The sequence below is a fragment of the Balearica regulorum genome, chromosome 7 (assembly GCF_011004875.1).
Source record: "Balearica regulorum gibbericeps isolate bBalReg1 chromosome 7, bBalReg1.pri, whole genome shotgun sequence".
Lineage (NCBI taxonomy): Eukaryota > Metazoa > Chordata > Aves > Gruiformes > Gruidae > Balearica > Balearica regulorum.
The window spans coordinates 22,079,770-22,098,071 of NC_046190.1; the positions used below are offsets into that span (position 1 = coordinate 22,079,770).

Consider the following 18,302-nt stretch of genomic DNA (forward strand, 5'->3'; position numbering starts at 1 on the left):
AGTGACAGAGGCAGGGGATGAGGCTTCTTTGTTTGTTTTTAAAGAGCTAGGACAGAGGTAACAGCAGAGGGGAGGCAGATGACTCAGCGGAGAGCTTGGCTACAGTCGGCCAACGCTGGCTGCTGCCTACAGCCTGCCTGTCCCAGTCATGTCACTGCAGTCCTCTGCCCCAGCTGTCCTTGTCACCAGGGCAAACACCTCCTGCCCCCGCTCAGCCAAGAGGAGAGGATGTGGATTTCCCCTTTCTTCTCCCCTGGGCTGGCACAGGCAGCCATCTCCATCCCCACAGCACTCAACGAAGGCTCAGCCATACCACGGATAACGGGCCAGATCCCTCACCCCTCTTCTCCTTCAGAGCAGCCCGCAGGCGGGTGGGATAGCTCATCCTAGGACCCCCCCCCAACCCTCTTGTCACTTCATCTTCTCCGTTTCCTCCTCCTCCTCCTCTTCCATCTGTGCAGGGGTTTGCATCTCTCCTCTTCCTCCCCCCCATCTGTACACCCTTCCCTTTCTCCTGGCGCATCAATAGCGAGCTGTCTTTCTCCTCTCTTCCCCAGGGTAATGAGTACTCCCTCCCAGCTCTGACCCCTGGTCTCGATGAAGTCAAATCAAGTCTATCCACCTCTGCTAACCCAGACCTGGGGACAAATGTGTCAGGACCCCAGACGTACCCTGTGGTGACCGGTAAGCTGCCTGACCAAACAGTAGAACCAAGCTTTTTTTTTTTTTTTATTTCCCTCATCACCATTAGCTTCTGCTTTTTCTGCTAATGCAAGATATCCTTCTGTGGCAAACATGGAAAGAGACAGAAAGACTGTGGAGGATGTAAGGGCTGAAGAGAAGCTTGAAATTCAGAGTATTGGCAGTTTTGGGTACATCTAGCGGTGCCCAGGTGTGACCCAAAGACAGGCAAACCCAGGTGTGAATCGGGAACTTGTGTGCCCAGATGGGGCTTAGGAATGGATGTTGATGGAGGACAGATATGTCCAAATGCACACTGTGATTTTTTTCCTTTGTGTCTGAGAACAAGCGGGTCGTGGCTTACCCATGATCTGCGCTTGGTTTTCTCAGGGAGAAATAATAATTCAAGTTTTATTCAGCCCTGGCATTTGGAAGGGGCATTTGCAAACTAAATACTAGAGGTCTGCTGAACTGTGATTGCTAAACTCTCTCCTCCTTAAGCCCGTGAGTTTCTAACAGCAGTTGGCAAAAGAAATTTGTTCACAGCCTTCCCCCTTCCCTCACGTGTGGGCCCATTGAACTCAGGCATGTCCGGGATAGTAGGAAATCGGAGCAAGTGCAAGACAGTAGAGGAATCGGGATGCAGAGAAGTAGGAGGCAATTTCTGCAGCAGCTGCTCCACAGAAACTTCCTCTTTGCTGGTGACATGTGCAGGACCTGAGCAGCACAGTGTTGTCCTGGGGCTGTGGGGCACACCATCCTGATACCAGTGTTAGACTGACTGCCACGAGCCATAAGGAGATATTCTGGTGCCACAGCCGTTCTTCTCAGGCTTTAGTTGCCACTTGTCCCTGCTCACACAGCTACTATAAATTTGCACATCTCCCCCCGGGTAGCTAAAGCAGCTGGCAAGGCCCGAGTGACTTGCCCCTGTTTTGGTATATCCCCCTTTCCCTACAACTGCTGCGGCCCCTCTAGAAACCTCACAGTGTAAGAGGCATAAGTCCTGTTAGCAAGGGAAGGAGCTGTTGCCTCTTGGCCAAAAAGCTGTCCTCTGATGGCACAGAATCAAGAGTACTGAAGTTTGTATCTCAACTTTTTACTGCAGTAGCCCCAGCTAATGAGGTCAAAGCAGCTCACGGCTGAGGCAGGCAGTCCTTGCTTGTTTAGCAAACACTGAGCAAAAGCATATTGTTACATGCAACTTTTGGCTACCAGGAACTTTGGGATTAGTAACAGTCGCCCCAAATACAGAGGACATCCTGTGTGAGGTCTGCAAAATGTCATGGAGAACCATGGGGAGTAGAACTGCATATTTAGGGAGCGCCTAGAAAGCATGACACACTCAGGCTTTTTTTTCATGGCTTTTACTGCTATCAGGCTTGATCCAAGATCCTTGTAGGCATGCAGTTTCTTAGCCAACCAGAAAAAAATGGCTCAGCTGTGGCAAAATTTTTCCACCTTTCTTTGTATTTGCATATGCAAGACAAAACTCAGCTGGTGTCCATCTACCATTTAGCAGATCTACATCTCTCACAGGAAATAATTTCCTGTCTTTGTGAGGCAAAGCCAGTAGGAGAGCAGTACTATCCTTCCCTTCATGGAAGGCAGATCCCCACAGCTGGATGTAAAGGCGAGGTGCCTAAAACCAGAGTTTAAGATTCAAAGGGGCCATTAAAATAATTCTTTTTAGTCCTTCTGCCTAAGTGAAGATGGTGCCTTCCAGCCTGTTAATATGAGAGCAGAATTCCCGAAGGCTGGGGACATTGCACAAGCTTTGGACATGACTCTCACAAGGGGACAGGAGACAGATTTGACCTCACAGAAGAGGCTGTGGGCTAAGGCAGAAAATCTTTGTCATGTCCCCCCCACCTTGTGCCATCCCCACTCTGTTCCCTGCAACACTCCCAGCTCAGCTCAAGAACATTCCCATCTGATCCATCTGGATCCAAGAGTGAGAAAAGTTCATTTCAGACCCAGCTTGACATTCCCAGGTGGCAACTTAGCACTAACATCTCAATCTGTATGCGACATTTCAATCAGTGCAGAGTAACAAAAGCAGAACTATTAGTGTTGGGAGCTGTTCACTGGTGGTAATGATGGGGAAATTCAGAAACTGGAAATGAAAAGGAAAAAAAACCCCTCAACACCCTGAAAGGCAGCAGGGGAAGAGGGGCGGAGAATTTTTCCTCTACACTTAGGCCAGGATCCAATGTTTGGATTAATGGTGCCATTACCCAAGAAAGGACTTCAGATAATGCTCATTCTTAAAATGTTTTTGCTGGCAATTAAATGGTTGCAGTTATTGATTTTCATTGATCTGATGTCCTCAATTTGCATAATCTATTAAAGATGAATGATTCATGATATGTTTGCTATGGGGCTGGGCAATGCTTTCAGGAAGAACCAAAAGGGTGAGGAACTCAGTGCTGCCTCCTGATGTACCCTGGCCAGGAAATTAAGGAAGAGGCTGGGAGCATGCAGATTTCTTTGCTATCACCCAGATCCCTCTCCCAAGAAGGGATATTGAGGTAATAGCGAGTACTGAATTGCTGGCTGCCTGTTTTGCTCCTACAGTGTCATCTTTGAAATGCCTCTCTGCTTTTGCCCCAGGGCGGTCTGTGAACCCAGGTGATACCTGAAACAAATGTGAAACAAATCCACCCATGTAGGGTACAAACTCCGTGTGCAGCCACTTCAGGATGTAAGATTTAGATTCAGTCTACAAGAAAGCCTCCCCCGCTCAGTCTTCCCAGACAGAAAAAAGTATCACTAGCTCTTTCCAAACCAAAGCTGTCTGGCACCGGCTTTTTGCCTTTGCTGAAGACTTCAGAGAAGGTCCTGCTCCTCTCTCTGGCTTGTGACTAGCTTGCCTCAAGCTATCTCAGCTCACACCATTCTGAGAATACACTCCTCCAAAAGCTATCAAAACCTCAACAATATGTAACTACCTAAAATCTTGGAATGTAGTGAGATAGTTAAGTACAGATGTTGCTGAAGTCTCTTTATCTGTCTGTGAGCTTCCTAGAATTGAAGAGCTAGAAATGCTGCAAAACAGGCAGCCACATCCCCAACATAAGCATAAGTATCTGCAAGGAATTTCCATGAAAGAGCTAACGGGCTAGCTGGGCACTAGGCTAGGAAACATGCTCCTGCTGTCCTTCATACAGAACAATGTAGAAATTTTCCACTTCCTTGTGAAGTATCAGAGAAAGAAAGCTGCTAAGAGCTACCTGAGAACACCACCTCACTCCTTCTTTCACACACAGGCCCATGGGCCAGCTACATCTTGCCTTGATGTTGCATGGCCATCATAGCTCAATTGGCGTAGGTCCCTGACAGTTTCTTGGACAGTATCTTTGGACACCAATCAGATTTTCTATAAGCAAAGATCTAAGCTTGAACATACCAAGATAAGGCGAGTACATGCAGCTGAACACCAAGACAAGAAGTCTGTTGTTCAGAGATGTTCTGCTTCAATTATTTCTATTGAAGGCAAACAGCCCAGGCAGATGAGTATAAATCTGTACAGGACTAAGTAAACACATAAAACCTCAATAGCTTTCTTTTATTCAGTAGTTTCCACAGATCTTTGAGTTTGGAAGGTACTCAGTAGCTAACACCCGAGAGGCGAGCAGAGGAGAACCTCGAGATTTTGTTACTAGCAACAGGAGCACTTTAAAAGCATGAGGTTGTTCAAAAGAAGCCTCAAATCCTTTGAGAAAAAAGGTTAAGGTCCTTCTTTAAGCACCGTCAGAAGTCACATCTTTTGGAATAGGCATGCATGAAAGAAGTGAGGTGTCTTCAAACCAGGTTCTCAGTTCTGGGGATTAATAGTTTCGGAACAGAGTCCTTTCCAACTCTGTTATCTAGCCTAGAAGTTACCCAACAAAGAGGCAGCACTATGGGAAATAAAACACAATGGACTTTTCATGTATAGCTTGAAACTTGCTTATTAACAGGCAGCTAAAGGGGAGGACTTACCTACTAGATGGATCGTAAAATTACAGCAAAGGTAAAGAAAAACTTCCCTTAATTGAATCCTAGCAGTTTTAACTAAATAGACCTTGTTTGCCAGCCCACTACAATCAGTGAGATCGACAAAGAAAAGTAAAGGTAAAAGACAAGCCCAAGAAAAATGTGGCAAAAAAAAAAGCACTTCAGGAACTTCTACCATTGACTGAAACAGGAGTATATGTGTCCCCTTCTCTTCCCATGAGGAGGTTTCTGAGTGCTTCTGTGCTATGGTTAGCACCCGTTAACAGGAATAGATAACTTTTAAAATCATCACCACCTACCAAAACAGCTACTATGTCCCATATAGAAAATGTTTCCTTCTCTCTGGGGAAAAAAAAAAATAATCCCTAAAGCAACAAGTATCATCCAGGGTGAGAAATCGAGACGACAACTCATGATGTGTCAGACAAAAGTACCAAAAAAGCACAAACCCCTTCGATCTCACTTTCCTCCAGACCTCCCCTCTCTGGCAGATTTTTTTTTCAGTTTCAGTTAATTTCTTTAATTCATACATGAATGTATGGGGAAAAAAATTAGAATTACTGACAGAAAGGCTACTTGCTATGTCTGAAAGACATACAAAAATAGTACTTAAACAGCATCTGATTTCTATGAAAGTTTTCAAAAAAGTTGTGATGCTAAGCATGGAGAAATCTCTGGCTAGACACCTGGATGCAAAGTTTTTTTGAAATTATAAACAATCTTTTGAGAACTTTAGCCTCCTGAAAGGTGAAAAGATATTATTTCCTTCGTTTCAGCTTAGTGAGTGAACTGAAGAAAATTTTGTTCAGTTCAATAACCAGGTCATTCAAAACTAAGAAACAAACTAGAATTTGAAAAAGCAGGAACATTTGTTTTCCTCTGTCAGTGAGTGAGTTAAGCTTGGTGTGAAAGGATGAGATCTATTAGTTCTAAAACCAGGTTCTGAAATCAGTTCAATTTCCTCCTTATATATATCCTTTCCTTCAATTAAAAAGTTATTTTTAATGCAAAACCTGCTTAGAAAAGCTTGCTTTTTCTGTTCTAGTATATTTAGGAAGTCAGGGAACTTGTGGTCATTTTATTTAATTAGCATGAATAATTACAAATACTGTTTTTAATTTAATTCTAATTTCCATCCAAATATAACTTGACACAGATCACAAGTAAAAAGTTAATAATCTAATAAAATAATAATACGGACTCATCGTTCACTATTTTGTCATATAATAATATGTAAAGACAAATTATATTAAACAACATAATTGCTTAAACAAATGTGCACAGATGCAGTTCATCTAGTTAGCAAAAATTGAAATAACCACATTTAGTGTAAATTTTGTATTTGTCAAAATATTCATTACCACCCATAAAAGTCAACCTTTTAGAAAACAGCCTCATAGTACAAATATAAAACAAGTTGATCCAGCTTGCTCTTTTAAATCATGATTAAAACTGACCATTACATTCAGTTGTACTTATATCATTACGCTGAGAGGGGGAGCATTTCCTTCCCTTTTTCCTTGTTTGTACTGGTGAAAATTTCCTGTCTTGCTCCAATCTACTTTAGCCTCTGACACCGGTGAGCAATGGCCCTGGTCAGGGTTTGACTGAGCTGACTTAAGAAAACATCTTTAACAACCTGCTAGGGGCCCCAAATTGGCATTGGTGATGGCAAATCCCACAGACGCAGACCCACACTGCGGCACAGCATCACGGCTGCAGCCGTCAGAGGTCAGGCAGCCTGTTGGGCACATCTCGGGATGCCCCAAGGCCCTGAAAGTGGAATACGACAATCATTCATGTGGCTCCTACAAGGCTGTAACTATCCTGCCTCATCAAAATGAAGGAGGTATTTTCTGTGAGCAAGCCTCTCCTCTATTTAAGATGAGGAATCGGCAAAAGTAGAAATCCACAGGACCTCCAAATTTCATCAACTGTTTCCCATCCCTGAGAAGAGATAATATCTTCTTATCTGGTCAGGGAATTTGGAAAGGCAAAAGGTGTTACTACTCTTCTCCAGAACCAAATGGCCGAGGGTGATAGATGATCAGATGAATGATCCCTGGGACAGACAGGAATAGTGGGGGCGGGGGGAAGGAATCACATCAACTATTTCCATGCATCCAATGGAAGTTTCACCGACAATAACTTTATGATGCTGAAGGCAGCGTCTTGTGGGCTTGAAAAGTATATTGAAGTGAGGAACCCAGAAATGGATGGGCCCAAAAGAAATAAGGTCTTTGTCTTCCTTAAATTAGCATTTAAGTGAACAATAGCAGTGAATGACAATAATGTCATGTAATGACAATAGCAGTGAATTGGCATTCCCAGTCCGATTTCCCTCAGCAAGGGGACAGCGTTGCAGGCTGCCATGCTCTATGCTACCAGACAGAAAGGAACTTTTTTAGAGAAAATAATTATATTGTCTTCCCAACAATGCAGTTTCTGCCTTTTCTTTTGAGGAAAAATGGAGCATCCAGTAAGCATGGTTATGATGAAAATTTTTGTGATGTAGATGTTTGCCCACTGACAGAAAAGATGTTGTTTTATATTTTGAGTTAAGCAACACCTGTCACCAGGTGTTAATAACTTTTGATGTCCATCAGCTGTACAGAATTTAAGCAGGCCAGCTGCTTGTACAATTGAAATTGTCCAATGCAGTCTTTCAGAGAAATGGAGAGCTTCCGGCAATCTTTGGTCCTTCTTTGTACGTTTAGGATTGCTGTGGGCTACCCAGGAAAATCTATCCTATCTTATGATCAGCAGAATATCATTGTGATGAAACCTTGGAGATACCTATCACGAGGACTGTGTGAAAAACTAATGTGTTCTAATTACATTTCCTAGCATATATTTCAAAAGCATCTTGTTTAAGAGGTAACATTCAAGTCCCAACCCACCAAGGAATAAACATATGCTACACTTTAAGGCAGGAAGTAATTGCCCAACCTGATGGGCTGGAACTGAAGAAAGAGGACAACAACATGAACTCCACTGAACTTCTGTTTGCCAAGTGCACAAGTTGCACGTCTTCCCTCCCCTCCACCCCAAGACTTTAAAGCACATCTTCCTTCATCAGCTCCATCTGCAAACAAATGTACTTATAGCCACATGAAGTTGACTTCAGTGGAGTTCTCAAGTGATTAACACTAACAGTATTCAACTAGCTTCAAAGAGTTAAGTCCAGATAACAGGTCTACTGGAAGACCCATATTTCACTCTGTACCAAGACTATAAAACTTTTTCTTTCTAAAGTAACATACAGAGTTAGCAGGTCAGTTTACCTGGACAGCAGCAGTTAATTGGATCAGACACAAAATCTAGATTTATAAAATTCTGTTTTATAAAAAATGGGTCAAATAGATTTCAAAACTTGATGTCACATCATTTCTGACTCTCAGGGGAAAGTAATCCAAGGTTGTTTCTTTAAACACGTATTTCAACAACCCACAAGTAATGTATTGGGCTGAGAGCATGGATGGATATGTGCAGAAACAGAAGATAAACCTGAACACACAAGGCTTATTCTGTAGTCAGCAGGAATACAAAAAGAAAACAAGAAAGGTACAACAAGAAGCATATTAGTCTTTGCACACCTTTCAGTTGTTCTAGCAAAGGTCTGTTATGATCACAGAGAAACGAAAAAATTAGAATGATCTTTATCTTAACTTGCATAATGGTCTTGCAAAAGAAAAGCTAGAAAACTAAGAAATGAAAGAACAAGTAGTTCTTCTGACATGACAGAAAGCAAAGTGAAAGATATGCTGTGTCAGTCCAGTTTGGTCTTTTGCATGACTTCGAGAATTTGAGGCAAGATTCTCACATGGGATAAAGTGATGTGACTCCACTGGCTGTAGTGTAAACTCACTGGTTCATGAATGCTGAGGACCCAGTCCCATTCTATTTGCCACAATGAAACGTTTCTAAGAAATGGAGAATGCAAATATGGAAAAAGATGTTTCAATGGTGGGTACAAGCATAGGATTCAAAACACCTGAGATAAAATTCAGCTTTGGCACAGGGTTCCTACATGAACTTGAGTATGTGTTCTCTGGGCTCAGTTCCTCACAGATAAAACAGTGATCCCTAAGGGATGCTGTAAAGATATGTGTGCTAAAGAGTGAGGCGCTGGGGTCATATAAATATTTGATAGGGACTCCAGGAAAAGATGAAGGATGCTAAGCATTGTAAAGATGGTGAGCAGTGTTGTTAAATGGGTGTGTACAAGCCATCCCTTATGCAGGGATGTGCCATCTTGATATTCTTTGTTTACTGAAAAGGGAGCACTGGATGCAGGTAGCTTATCCTCCAGGAAGCCAGCAATGAAAAACAAGCAGCTTATCTAGTCCTGCAAACCCCCCTACTTCCCTTCAGAAGCAGACAGCACGATAAAAGCTGAGATGAGTCCCTGTAGGAACCCAAAGCTGTGAATCTTTGTCTCGCCCTGTCTGGCCAAAATCCCTTCATTCGCAGGGGGAATTTAGACCAGAGATCACCAGTTCTAGCTCTCCGCCAGAATAACAGAGGAGACGGTTAGAAAGGAAGAAAAACAGCCGTAACTCAGCAAGTACAATCAGAAAGCAAGGAGTGGGAGGTGCAGAAAATATGTAGTCCTCTGCTATGTTTCTAGCTATATGCCCACCTGCTGACCCTTTCAAATTTCCCCCACCGTGACATTGGGTGGTAATTTTTTTGTCACTTATAAACAAGGATATCATTTGCCATTTAGAAGAAGAAAGGAGCCTGGGACAGGAATAGATTTCTGCTGCTTTGGTGGGTTGCAAACTCATTCCATCCCCCATTTGGTTACAGGTTGGTGTTCCAGCCTTAGAGAGAAAACACTGACAGATACCTTGGGGTTCCCTGATGCAGCCTTACTGAGGGACACCCTCTAAGACACAGACAAGTCAGCACAGCACTGCTCCACACCTTGCTGGCGCTAGCAGGACTTGGGATAGGAAAAGGCAAGTTCTCCATCACAAATATGAAAGAGTTAAGAGAATGGAGAAAATCAGAAGTGAAAACAGAAAAGGTGCAGCTGAAGTTTGAGGTGGTTAAAATGAAAAATGGGACTGTGCTATTCACAAGTGGATAGATAGATCAATCAATTGATCTCGTCTACACTGACACGCTTTGGACCTATAATTTACTGCTGGGGCGATTATTCCAGCATAGGAGTGGCAGGAGTTGTATCGGAGACAGAATTCAGGTGCTTTTAGTCAGGGGAGAGTTGGACAACAAAGGAGTAAAAGTTGGTAAATGCCATCCACCAGTAAAGATACATGAGATATGTTACTCCTGTGCAGTTGCAGAGTGTAGAGGGAAAGATAGACAGATAGATAAATAGACACATAAAAGTCTGAGTTTTGGTTGTGCAATCATTCGCTGTCTGACCTTATCCTCGCCTCTTCTCCACTACTCTCAGAGAGAAGAGTGTTTAGCATTATTGTGTCCCAGTCGCTTTGCCATGTTACTGTTGACTTCTTTATCCCCCTGCACTGAGTAAGAGGTGCTGCCTCTGTAAGGTGCGAGGAATTTTTCTTCATAAGCCTTGATGTGTTCAAGAGAGGGCTGGGCTCATCTCTGCTGTGAGTCTGACAGGGGCTTTAACAGCCTCACAACACCGGGACAAATAGCTCCTGGTCCCTTAACCCTTCTCAGCTTTGCAAGGCAAGGCCTAGCACTGTTGTTCCCATTGCAAGGGCTTTAGCCAGTCTTTCAGGCTGAAATCCCCTTTGTGGTGGCTGGGCAGAGCGGAAATCCAGGGGCTGGATCAGATTGGCCTAATGCTACAGCAGTTTAAGCGGTCTGTTTTACCAGAGATTATGGTTTCACTTACACAGAGTGCCTGAAAAATGCTGCGGTTTAGGAAGGATTATAGCTGAAAATTCCATGCTTTAAAAGAGAAATAAAGCAGAGGAGGGACTAGGAAACCCAACGTGCCTGGGGGCTGTGCAAACAGGATTAACCTCTGCCCATAGCACCTCACGCTTCTGCCCACCCGCACTTCCCATGTCCATCTTCTTCTCTGCCCTTTTCTCCCCAGCAGCTCCGCACACCTGCTCTCTCTTACACAGTACAGAGAGCTGAAAAAGAGCCAGGACCAAAGTGTCCCTAGCTTATGTAGGTATGACTGTCAAATGGCTTCCTTGAAAAATATCACTTCACTTGCAGCCCCGGAAAGCCAGGGGAACTTTTGGCCCTCTGCCTGCAGATAGATCTATTCATCCAAATTAGCTAGTATCAACATTATTTGAATAGAGGCTTCAGCACTCCCAGACTGCTGGTGGTGATTCTGCCTGCCTGGCCTGAAGGTAAATCTGTGCATTCCTTGCCATCTGATGAGAGAGAATGCAGGAGAAAAATAGCTTTGGGGATTCTCCATCTACCGAGACTGGCACATGAAGGCTCACTGGTAGGATTGTAGGATAATATATAGTTGTAAAAAGCAGAAGCTGGGCGCTGATGTGCTGCTTACTCTGGTGACTTTAATTAACTGTGCAACAACAACCAGATACTCCAGCTTCTGTTCCCCATATCCTCCACAAATGGTCCTTGCCAAACAGAGCTTCCTATAGCAAAAAGGGAGAAGAAATGACAATCCTCACTTAGCATACCAGAGACTTCACATAAGTAAACTAACTAAAAAGGAACTATACACCTTTTGGCCAGGACTGATCCTTCCCAATCAACTGAACCATGAACATATGTCTTTGCTGCAAGGGAGTCTCAGTGATCAGAGACCTTTGCTGGCCATCCAGGTTAGAGGTACTTGGAGGAGAACACAGATGGCAAACTATCATTTTTGCCAGGTAGCAAACCTTTAGGAAACAAATGCCTCAGGATAAACAGCTTTCACAGATAGAAACTGCCCAGCCCTTTATCGTCTAGGTGAGCATTGCAGCCTCACAATAAGGTGCCTGGAGTTAATTAAGCCAGTTCTACATTAATGAAGTCAGATTTATGACCTAATTATATGTCACATTTATATTTCTCTGTATAAATCAAAACCACCAGAACTAACTTATTTCATAGGCCATTGGCAACACTTGCCATCATGGCAGAGAGATGGCTTTCATTTATTGGCTTTAATTTGTTTACCTGAGGGTGGATGGTTTGCTAGATGATTTGGATTGGATCTGATCACATCATCCATACTTCTCTTTCAGGTGTTCAAATACAGGACTCTATTACTGCTGACCCAACAACAGTGGGTGTTCTGAAGCACCCATGCTTTAGGTTACAGAGTTCTCCAATTCCCAAACCTCTTACTTGGCAGCCAAGTTAGGAGCAGTTGCAAAGCTGTATCTATTGTGCCTATGCAAATCCGCACATCAGAAATGGAGGTCCAATGCAAACAACAATGAAAAATGAGACCTTTTATAAGCCCCCCGCATTTCCTCTCCTCCATTGCATCTCTCTGTCAAGGTATCTGTCTGGCAATGCTATACTCTGGGAACAACCAGAGTAAGTACTGACTGCTTTTATGGTTAAAGCTCCAAAGCATGCCACTGTGAACAAGATCAATTGAGTCATCTGTCTATCCACCTATTAATTGCAAAGTCCCATTTTTATTTTAAGCATGTCAAACTTCAGCTACACCTTTTTTGTCAGAGTTTGGCTTGAGAAACTTTGGTCATTATACTGAGCATCCTGTTGAATAGGTGCTCATAACCACACTGCTCTCCTGGGGAAGGTTACCTTGGGTTTGAAGAGACAAAGTGGTATGATTCCCTGGGCCAAACTCTCTTAAGTGTAGCATCTTCATGCACCCTGAGCCAGTGAGACAAAGCAGCAGGAAAGGGAGCACAGAAGCTTCAGAGCATTCTTCTCCTTCCCAACCCTACGCTTCTTCCTCTCCTCCCTCTCCTGCACGTTCCCTCCCTCACCTTTCCTTTCCTGCATCCCGTTCCCCCCATCTGCCACTGCACTCCATTCTCCTCATCTCCTGCTGCCCCTGCAGAGGCCTCCCTGCAGTCAGAGCCTAGCCCCCGGGTGCATTTACTGCTGTTGTCTCAGCACTGGCTCCTCTGATCTACTCCTAACCTTTTTTATTTTTATTTTTGTTTTTAAATTAATTTCCCTGTAGATTTTAACCACTCCATTTTCATTTACCCATTTTGTTCTTCCTCTCCTCCCTTCCCCACCCTCCTCTTCCTCCCCCTGTTCCCTTTGTCTGTCTGTGTCCATCCCTTACCCTACCACAGAAAACCTCTCCTCTCCCCTCAGTATAAAGCAAGAGCCTCATGGAGCCTCTCTCACCCCTTTCACCCCCACCACGCCGGTCGGCTCTGGGCAGGCTGATCTTCAGCCCTTCCACATGGCCCTTTCAGACGATGCGTCCACGCCTTGCTACAGTGCCTTCCTTCATCATGGTGCCCACTTTGGGCAGTCCAGCAGCCAGCCTCTGATAGCAGGTAACTGGCCTTGGCCACAAACTCAGTGGGGATGCTGCAGGCAAGGGGTTCAGTTTCGTCTGACGGGGAGACCAGTAAATGCTGCAAGCTCTTTGAGTGCAAGTGGGAACCAGAGCAACCATATTCCAGTTCTGTGTATGCAGCATGCGTTCTTAGCTCCATGGAGAGTCACAAAAAGATTTCATGCCTGTCCTTCATTTTTTAGAATAAAATGGGAAAAGAAGCTGTAACTACCTAGAAGCGACTGGGTGTCCCAGTTGGATGGGTCTGGGACTTAGTACAGCAACACTCATACAGCAAAACCCTGTGTTGCCTCAATAGTCATAACGCCCCTGAGTACTGTCGGCCCAGCAAGGGTACTGTGTGCTAGCCTAAGGAGATGACAGCAGCTTCAATAACCTAGCCAGCTCTGGGACTGACAGGGTCGTTCAGCATGGGTTGTACAAACTACTAAGATAAGTTGGTGAGCACTACCATAGCTATGCTGTGAGCAATATTTGAGTCACCTACTTTGGGAGTGTCAATGTGAGCTGGTGCCTTCACACAGCAGACCAAGTAATTAAGAAGGGTGGCTGAGAGACTATAATGTCTTACAGCCAAAGAAATACAGACCTGAGGTAGGTTGCCTTGAAGGGAAGGACAGAAGTGAAGAAATAGGTTGCAGAAGATGGCAGCGCTTAGAAGCAGCAGGCTGGAGGGGAGGAAGGAGAAGTTTCAGGTAGGTACTAGTCCTGTGCGAGGTGACTGAAGCAACATTGCTGCAGAAGCTCAGGGGTGACTTGGATGAAATAGCGGGTATCATTTGAGATGACCACTGAGGCTGTTGTCACTCCACTGTCAAAGAATGTAACTTGGGCTTTTTCAGAACAAACCAAGTCTTAGTGCAGACCGCAGTTCCTAATATTCACGAAAGAAAACACACCTCACCTCCGCCTCCTTCATGTTCCTATATTATTTTTCTCTTTTGACCTAACATCCTCCTTTGTCTTGTCAGGTGAGATTTGCATTTCTAAACCTCCCTGTAGGAAAGCAGCAAGTAACAGCAGAGAAGACTTTTGTGTTTGTAACACTGTCTTGGTCCAATCTTACTGCAGCCAGTAAGGGCCTCTGAGCTCCAGGCACTTCCTAAGCCAAGGAGTCACCTGACAGACTCTCTCCAACAATACAGTTCTCCGGGGATGCAGTCACATATGATGACCCTTTAGCCTAGAAGGCACGGTGTTTCAGGAGAGGAAGCTGCCTTAGGACCCTTATGGAGAATTAGACATAGGAGAAAGTGTTCAAAAGCTCAAACAATGTCACAGAGATGAAGGTGCTGTTCCTCACTCAGAAGGCTCTTGGAGAAGGGAGAATGGCTGGAGTCGGAAGCATGTTATGAGCAGGATAGGTGCGAGCTTTGTCATAGCCCTGGATACAATAATTTAATAATCCTGTCTACCTGTTGGTAATGAGAGGAGGTAATGGGAGGGGCCTGCTTGTACGTGACAGCATTTTAAGAGTCTCTCTGTGGGGCCCTTATTCATGTTGCTGATACTGTACTTGTTTGTTATCTTCTTTGTCAAGACTGGGATTTTGACAGATGATCACTTCCCAATGAATTTTCCACACTGAGTTTTGAACATCAGCCTCTGTGTGCTCATGTCTGAATAAAAACACAGGGGTGTATGTGCATAGATCGAGTAGTAGAGTGAGCATGTATGTGTTCCCACCTGAATGGAAGTGTCAAAATGAATTAATTTTGCCTGCTGCTACATAATGTTCTCTCTAACTTTTCAGTGACACTGTTTTCTCACTCATCACCTGTTGTTATTTCTCAGGCTAGTCAATAAATGAAACCAAAAGAACATGAATTTTAAGCATAAAGCTTTCTTGCCTGAAAAGAATGTGAGGGGAAAAAAAAAAACAACGAACTGTATCTAGTAGGTGTTAATCATACAGCTTAACACACAGCTACAAATCACTAAAGGAATGATGGTGATAAAAGAGTAGAAGAGTATAGAATATAAATCCCTGAGGCACTATATATTTATTTTTATCAGCATTGGGGAGTGGCTGGAAAATGGCTCAGCTGTTGTCTGGTAGTTCTGCGCCATTATCTGAGGAGGTGAGCTAGGAACATCAGCCACTGATCAGGAACCTCTTCAGGGAGAAAGAATGAACTTGCATTTCTTTTTTCTTGAGCAAATCACCTCAGTAATCTTTAGTCAAGACCTATGAAAGCAATGAACACTAGTTTAGCCTACCACATCCCAGAGAAACTTCCTCCCTTCAGGTTAATGCTCTGTGTTGATTAGTTTTTGCTTTGCTGTGTAACTGTTATTTATTTGTGATTCCCTAGCCAAGGTCTATGCTTGTTCCAGAACCTGAGTTACCAGTTTTCATTCTGCCACTAGTAGAGCTAAACCAACTCTTATTCTTCTTTCATTGGCATACCCCAGCACAGTTCCAGTGACACCAATGGTGTTAATGGGCCATACTTAACCTGTTACTTCTAAAGGTGAATCAGACTCCAGCCCTCCAGTTAGAACAGACAGGAAAGACAAAATTTAACAAAGGAACAACAAATGGCACAAACTTCTTGGTGAGCTACAGTTAACCTAGGGAATGTGAAAGGCTTTGGATGTCTGGAACAGGCTGAGATCTCAGTAGGCAGCATTGGAGGTTGAGCTGTAAATCTCCCAGCAGCTGTGGGGGAAAGATTATCTTAATTTATTTAGCCGTGTTTTTTTTTTGTTGTTGTTGTTTTTTTTTTTTTTTTTGTTTTGGTTTTGGCTTGAAACTCCCAGCAGCTTCTGAGATGATTTTAGTTCATTTAAATGCAATAAGCACTAACAGCAAATGCCCTTCTGGCTGGCCCATTTTCAGGCTAACCAGTCCAAATGAGGAAATGCCTCTGGCATCAACCAAGAAGCCTCCAGCTGCACTTCCTAAGAGATGAAAAATAAATTACAATCATCCACCCCATCCACACCCCTCTCTACTTCTCTGGTGGAGAAAAGAAATCACAACTTTAAGTATTACTAACAAAAACTTGTATCTATGGTAAAAATGAAGTGGGACTCAAACTAATTTGAATGATCCTATTATATATATTACACCAGCACCTGGAAGGAGTCCAACCAGTATTGATCCCATGCTAAGCACTGTGCAAATGTACTAAAAGTGCGCCCTTGCACCAAAGAGTTTGCAGCATAAAAAGAAGTGCAGAGAGGTGAAATGACTTGCCCAAAATCATCAGCAGGTGAACAGCAGAGGTGGGAAGAGAGACAAGCACAGAAAACTCTTGGATCACTTTCCAATGTCTTGCACATTGATCATGCCCTAAAGCAACATCACCACAGTTCTGGAACTGCATCCACTGCATATAGACAGGACCACAGCTACACTGGCAATGAATATGATGCCATCCTCTTGCAGCTCAGGGCTATTTTGGTTTAGTCAAAACAGATCCAAAATCTACAATGAAACAAATTCTTTTGAGCCTCACAAAGCTAAGTTTTAACATCCATCCTTACAGTGTGAGATCAAAAGTGCCACAATATTCCCCCAAAGTTTTCAGTGGATGGACAGCACTTATGTAAGAGAAGGCTGCACAGCACTTGCCTATCAAGCTGCTAGTCATGTGATGGTGGGACAAGAGGTGATATCAAATCAATATTGAAAGATCTTATCCCTATTGATCACCTGTTCTGATTCTTTCCCTTTCCAGGTCGTGACATGGCAAGCACCACCTTGCCTGGCTACCCACCCCATGTTCCCCCAACTGGACAAGGCAGCTACCCAACCTCAACTCTTGCAGGAATGGTTCCTGGTAAGTCAGCCTCCAGACTTCAGTAACAGTGCACACGTTTGAATGGTATACTAGCATTGTAAGAGCTGTTACAGTTGGCTTTTGCTATTGCTTTGCTGATATGAAGGCCTATTCTTCTCATAAAGAAATCATCAGGTGCCTATAACCAATGTAGCTAACAACCCTTTCTGTAATGTATCTCTTTCCCCCTAGTAACTGATTCACTGCTGCTATGGGCAACTAGCTATCTATAACCTGTGGCAATTAATTGGTAATTAATTAACCTTAGTATTCATTAACTAATGTAATTATTTTCCAATGACCCGTGCAGATTATTATGTACTGCTCGTGGCTCAGGATATTCAGCTATCCTCTAACTTAGGGTAACAACTTACCTTCTATCTAAAGCCAGGGCATCAAACTGAAAATCATCAATGGTAATTTAATACCTGCAGGTTTTGGAGACCTACTGTCCATAGCCTAAACTAGCTAAGAACTCAGCAATGATTAACAGCATTTCAGGAGAAATTAACTATTCACTTTCAACAACCAACCACTTACCCACCTCCTGTTTGTGAGATAGTACCTCCAATCCAAGAAACTATCTACCTAATTCTACATCCAAAGGCAAACTGTTTCTTTGCTACCTAATGCCTTTGGAGAAATACCTTCTCTTGGCAAATGGATTCTCCCACTGTTTAGGGAGAAGAGAGGACCAGGGCAACTGAAGAGTTTATTTCCCCAGGCTCTATTCCCCAGTCCTCTGATGACAGTTATCCCCAGCAGATAAATGAAGAGGCAGGATTTTCATTTCTCTGCCATGGTATCTCAGAGCTCAGAACTTCATCTGCCACTGATTTGTTTATGTTGCTGCCCTGGGTTGTGAGTTTTGATGGCCAACAAGCAGCTACACAGTCCATTCTGCAGCCTCTGCTACTGGAGGGATGACTCCAGAACTGAAGCAGCAGAAAGCTGAGGCCAGAAAGCTCTTAAATCACTATGATATGATTTGCCAGGGCTTATGAGTGACAAGCCTAACTTAACTCTCATCCAAATCTCAGAACAGCTAGCTAAACAAACTTACACTGCAGCGCGGACAGTGAAAATATCACTGGTAGGAAATGTTTTCAGGTCAAAGTCTTAACATCTTTAAATGACAGATCACTGCTTATATACTGTGAAGTACTGTCTAATACCTACGGTCACATTCCAGAGCTAACAAACTACCTACTGCTTATGATCCTAAGGCAAAACAAAGCCACAGGCTATGCTGTGAAGATGATGTGATTGACCTCCAGATCAGGAAAAGATAGTGGATTGGTCCCCTCCTCACCCCCACTTTAGTCCCTTGGTATAGTTGACCAGCTTGCTGAACTTTTGGGGTGATGTAGAGTTGGCAAATTTTAGGGCATCTC

General features: G+C 43.6%; 1 protein-coding gene across 22 annotated transcripts in view; it reads left to right on the forward strand.

The window, feature by feature from the left end:
• The window catches only part of PAX2 (paired box 2), a 97,926-nt gene that overhangs the window by 72,764 nt on the left and 6,860 nt on the right, over positions 1-18,302 (forward strand). For 10 of the 22 annotated variants that reach the window (XM_075758456.1, XM_075758454.1, XM_075758470.1 and 7 more), the window contains 3 exons: positions 558-684; positions 12,888-13,097; positions 16,807-16,908. In XM_075758456.1, the coding sequence (XP_075614571.1) occupies positions 558-684; positions 12,888-13,097; positions 16,807-16,908 (439 nt within the window). Of the gene's footprint in view, positions 1-557; positions 685-11,849; positions 12,148-12,887; positions 13,098-16,806; positions 16,909-18,302 lie in introns of those variants that run through there. The other 12 variants (XM_075758469.1, XM_075758464.1, XM_075758465.1 and 9 more) reach the window with 6 other exon arrangements.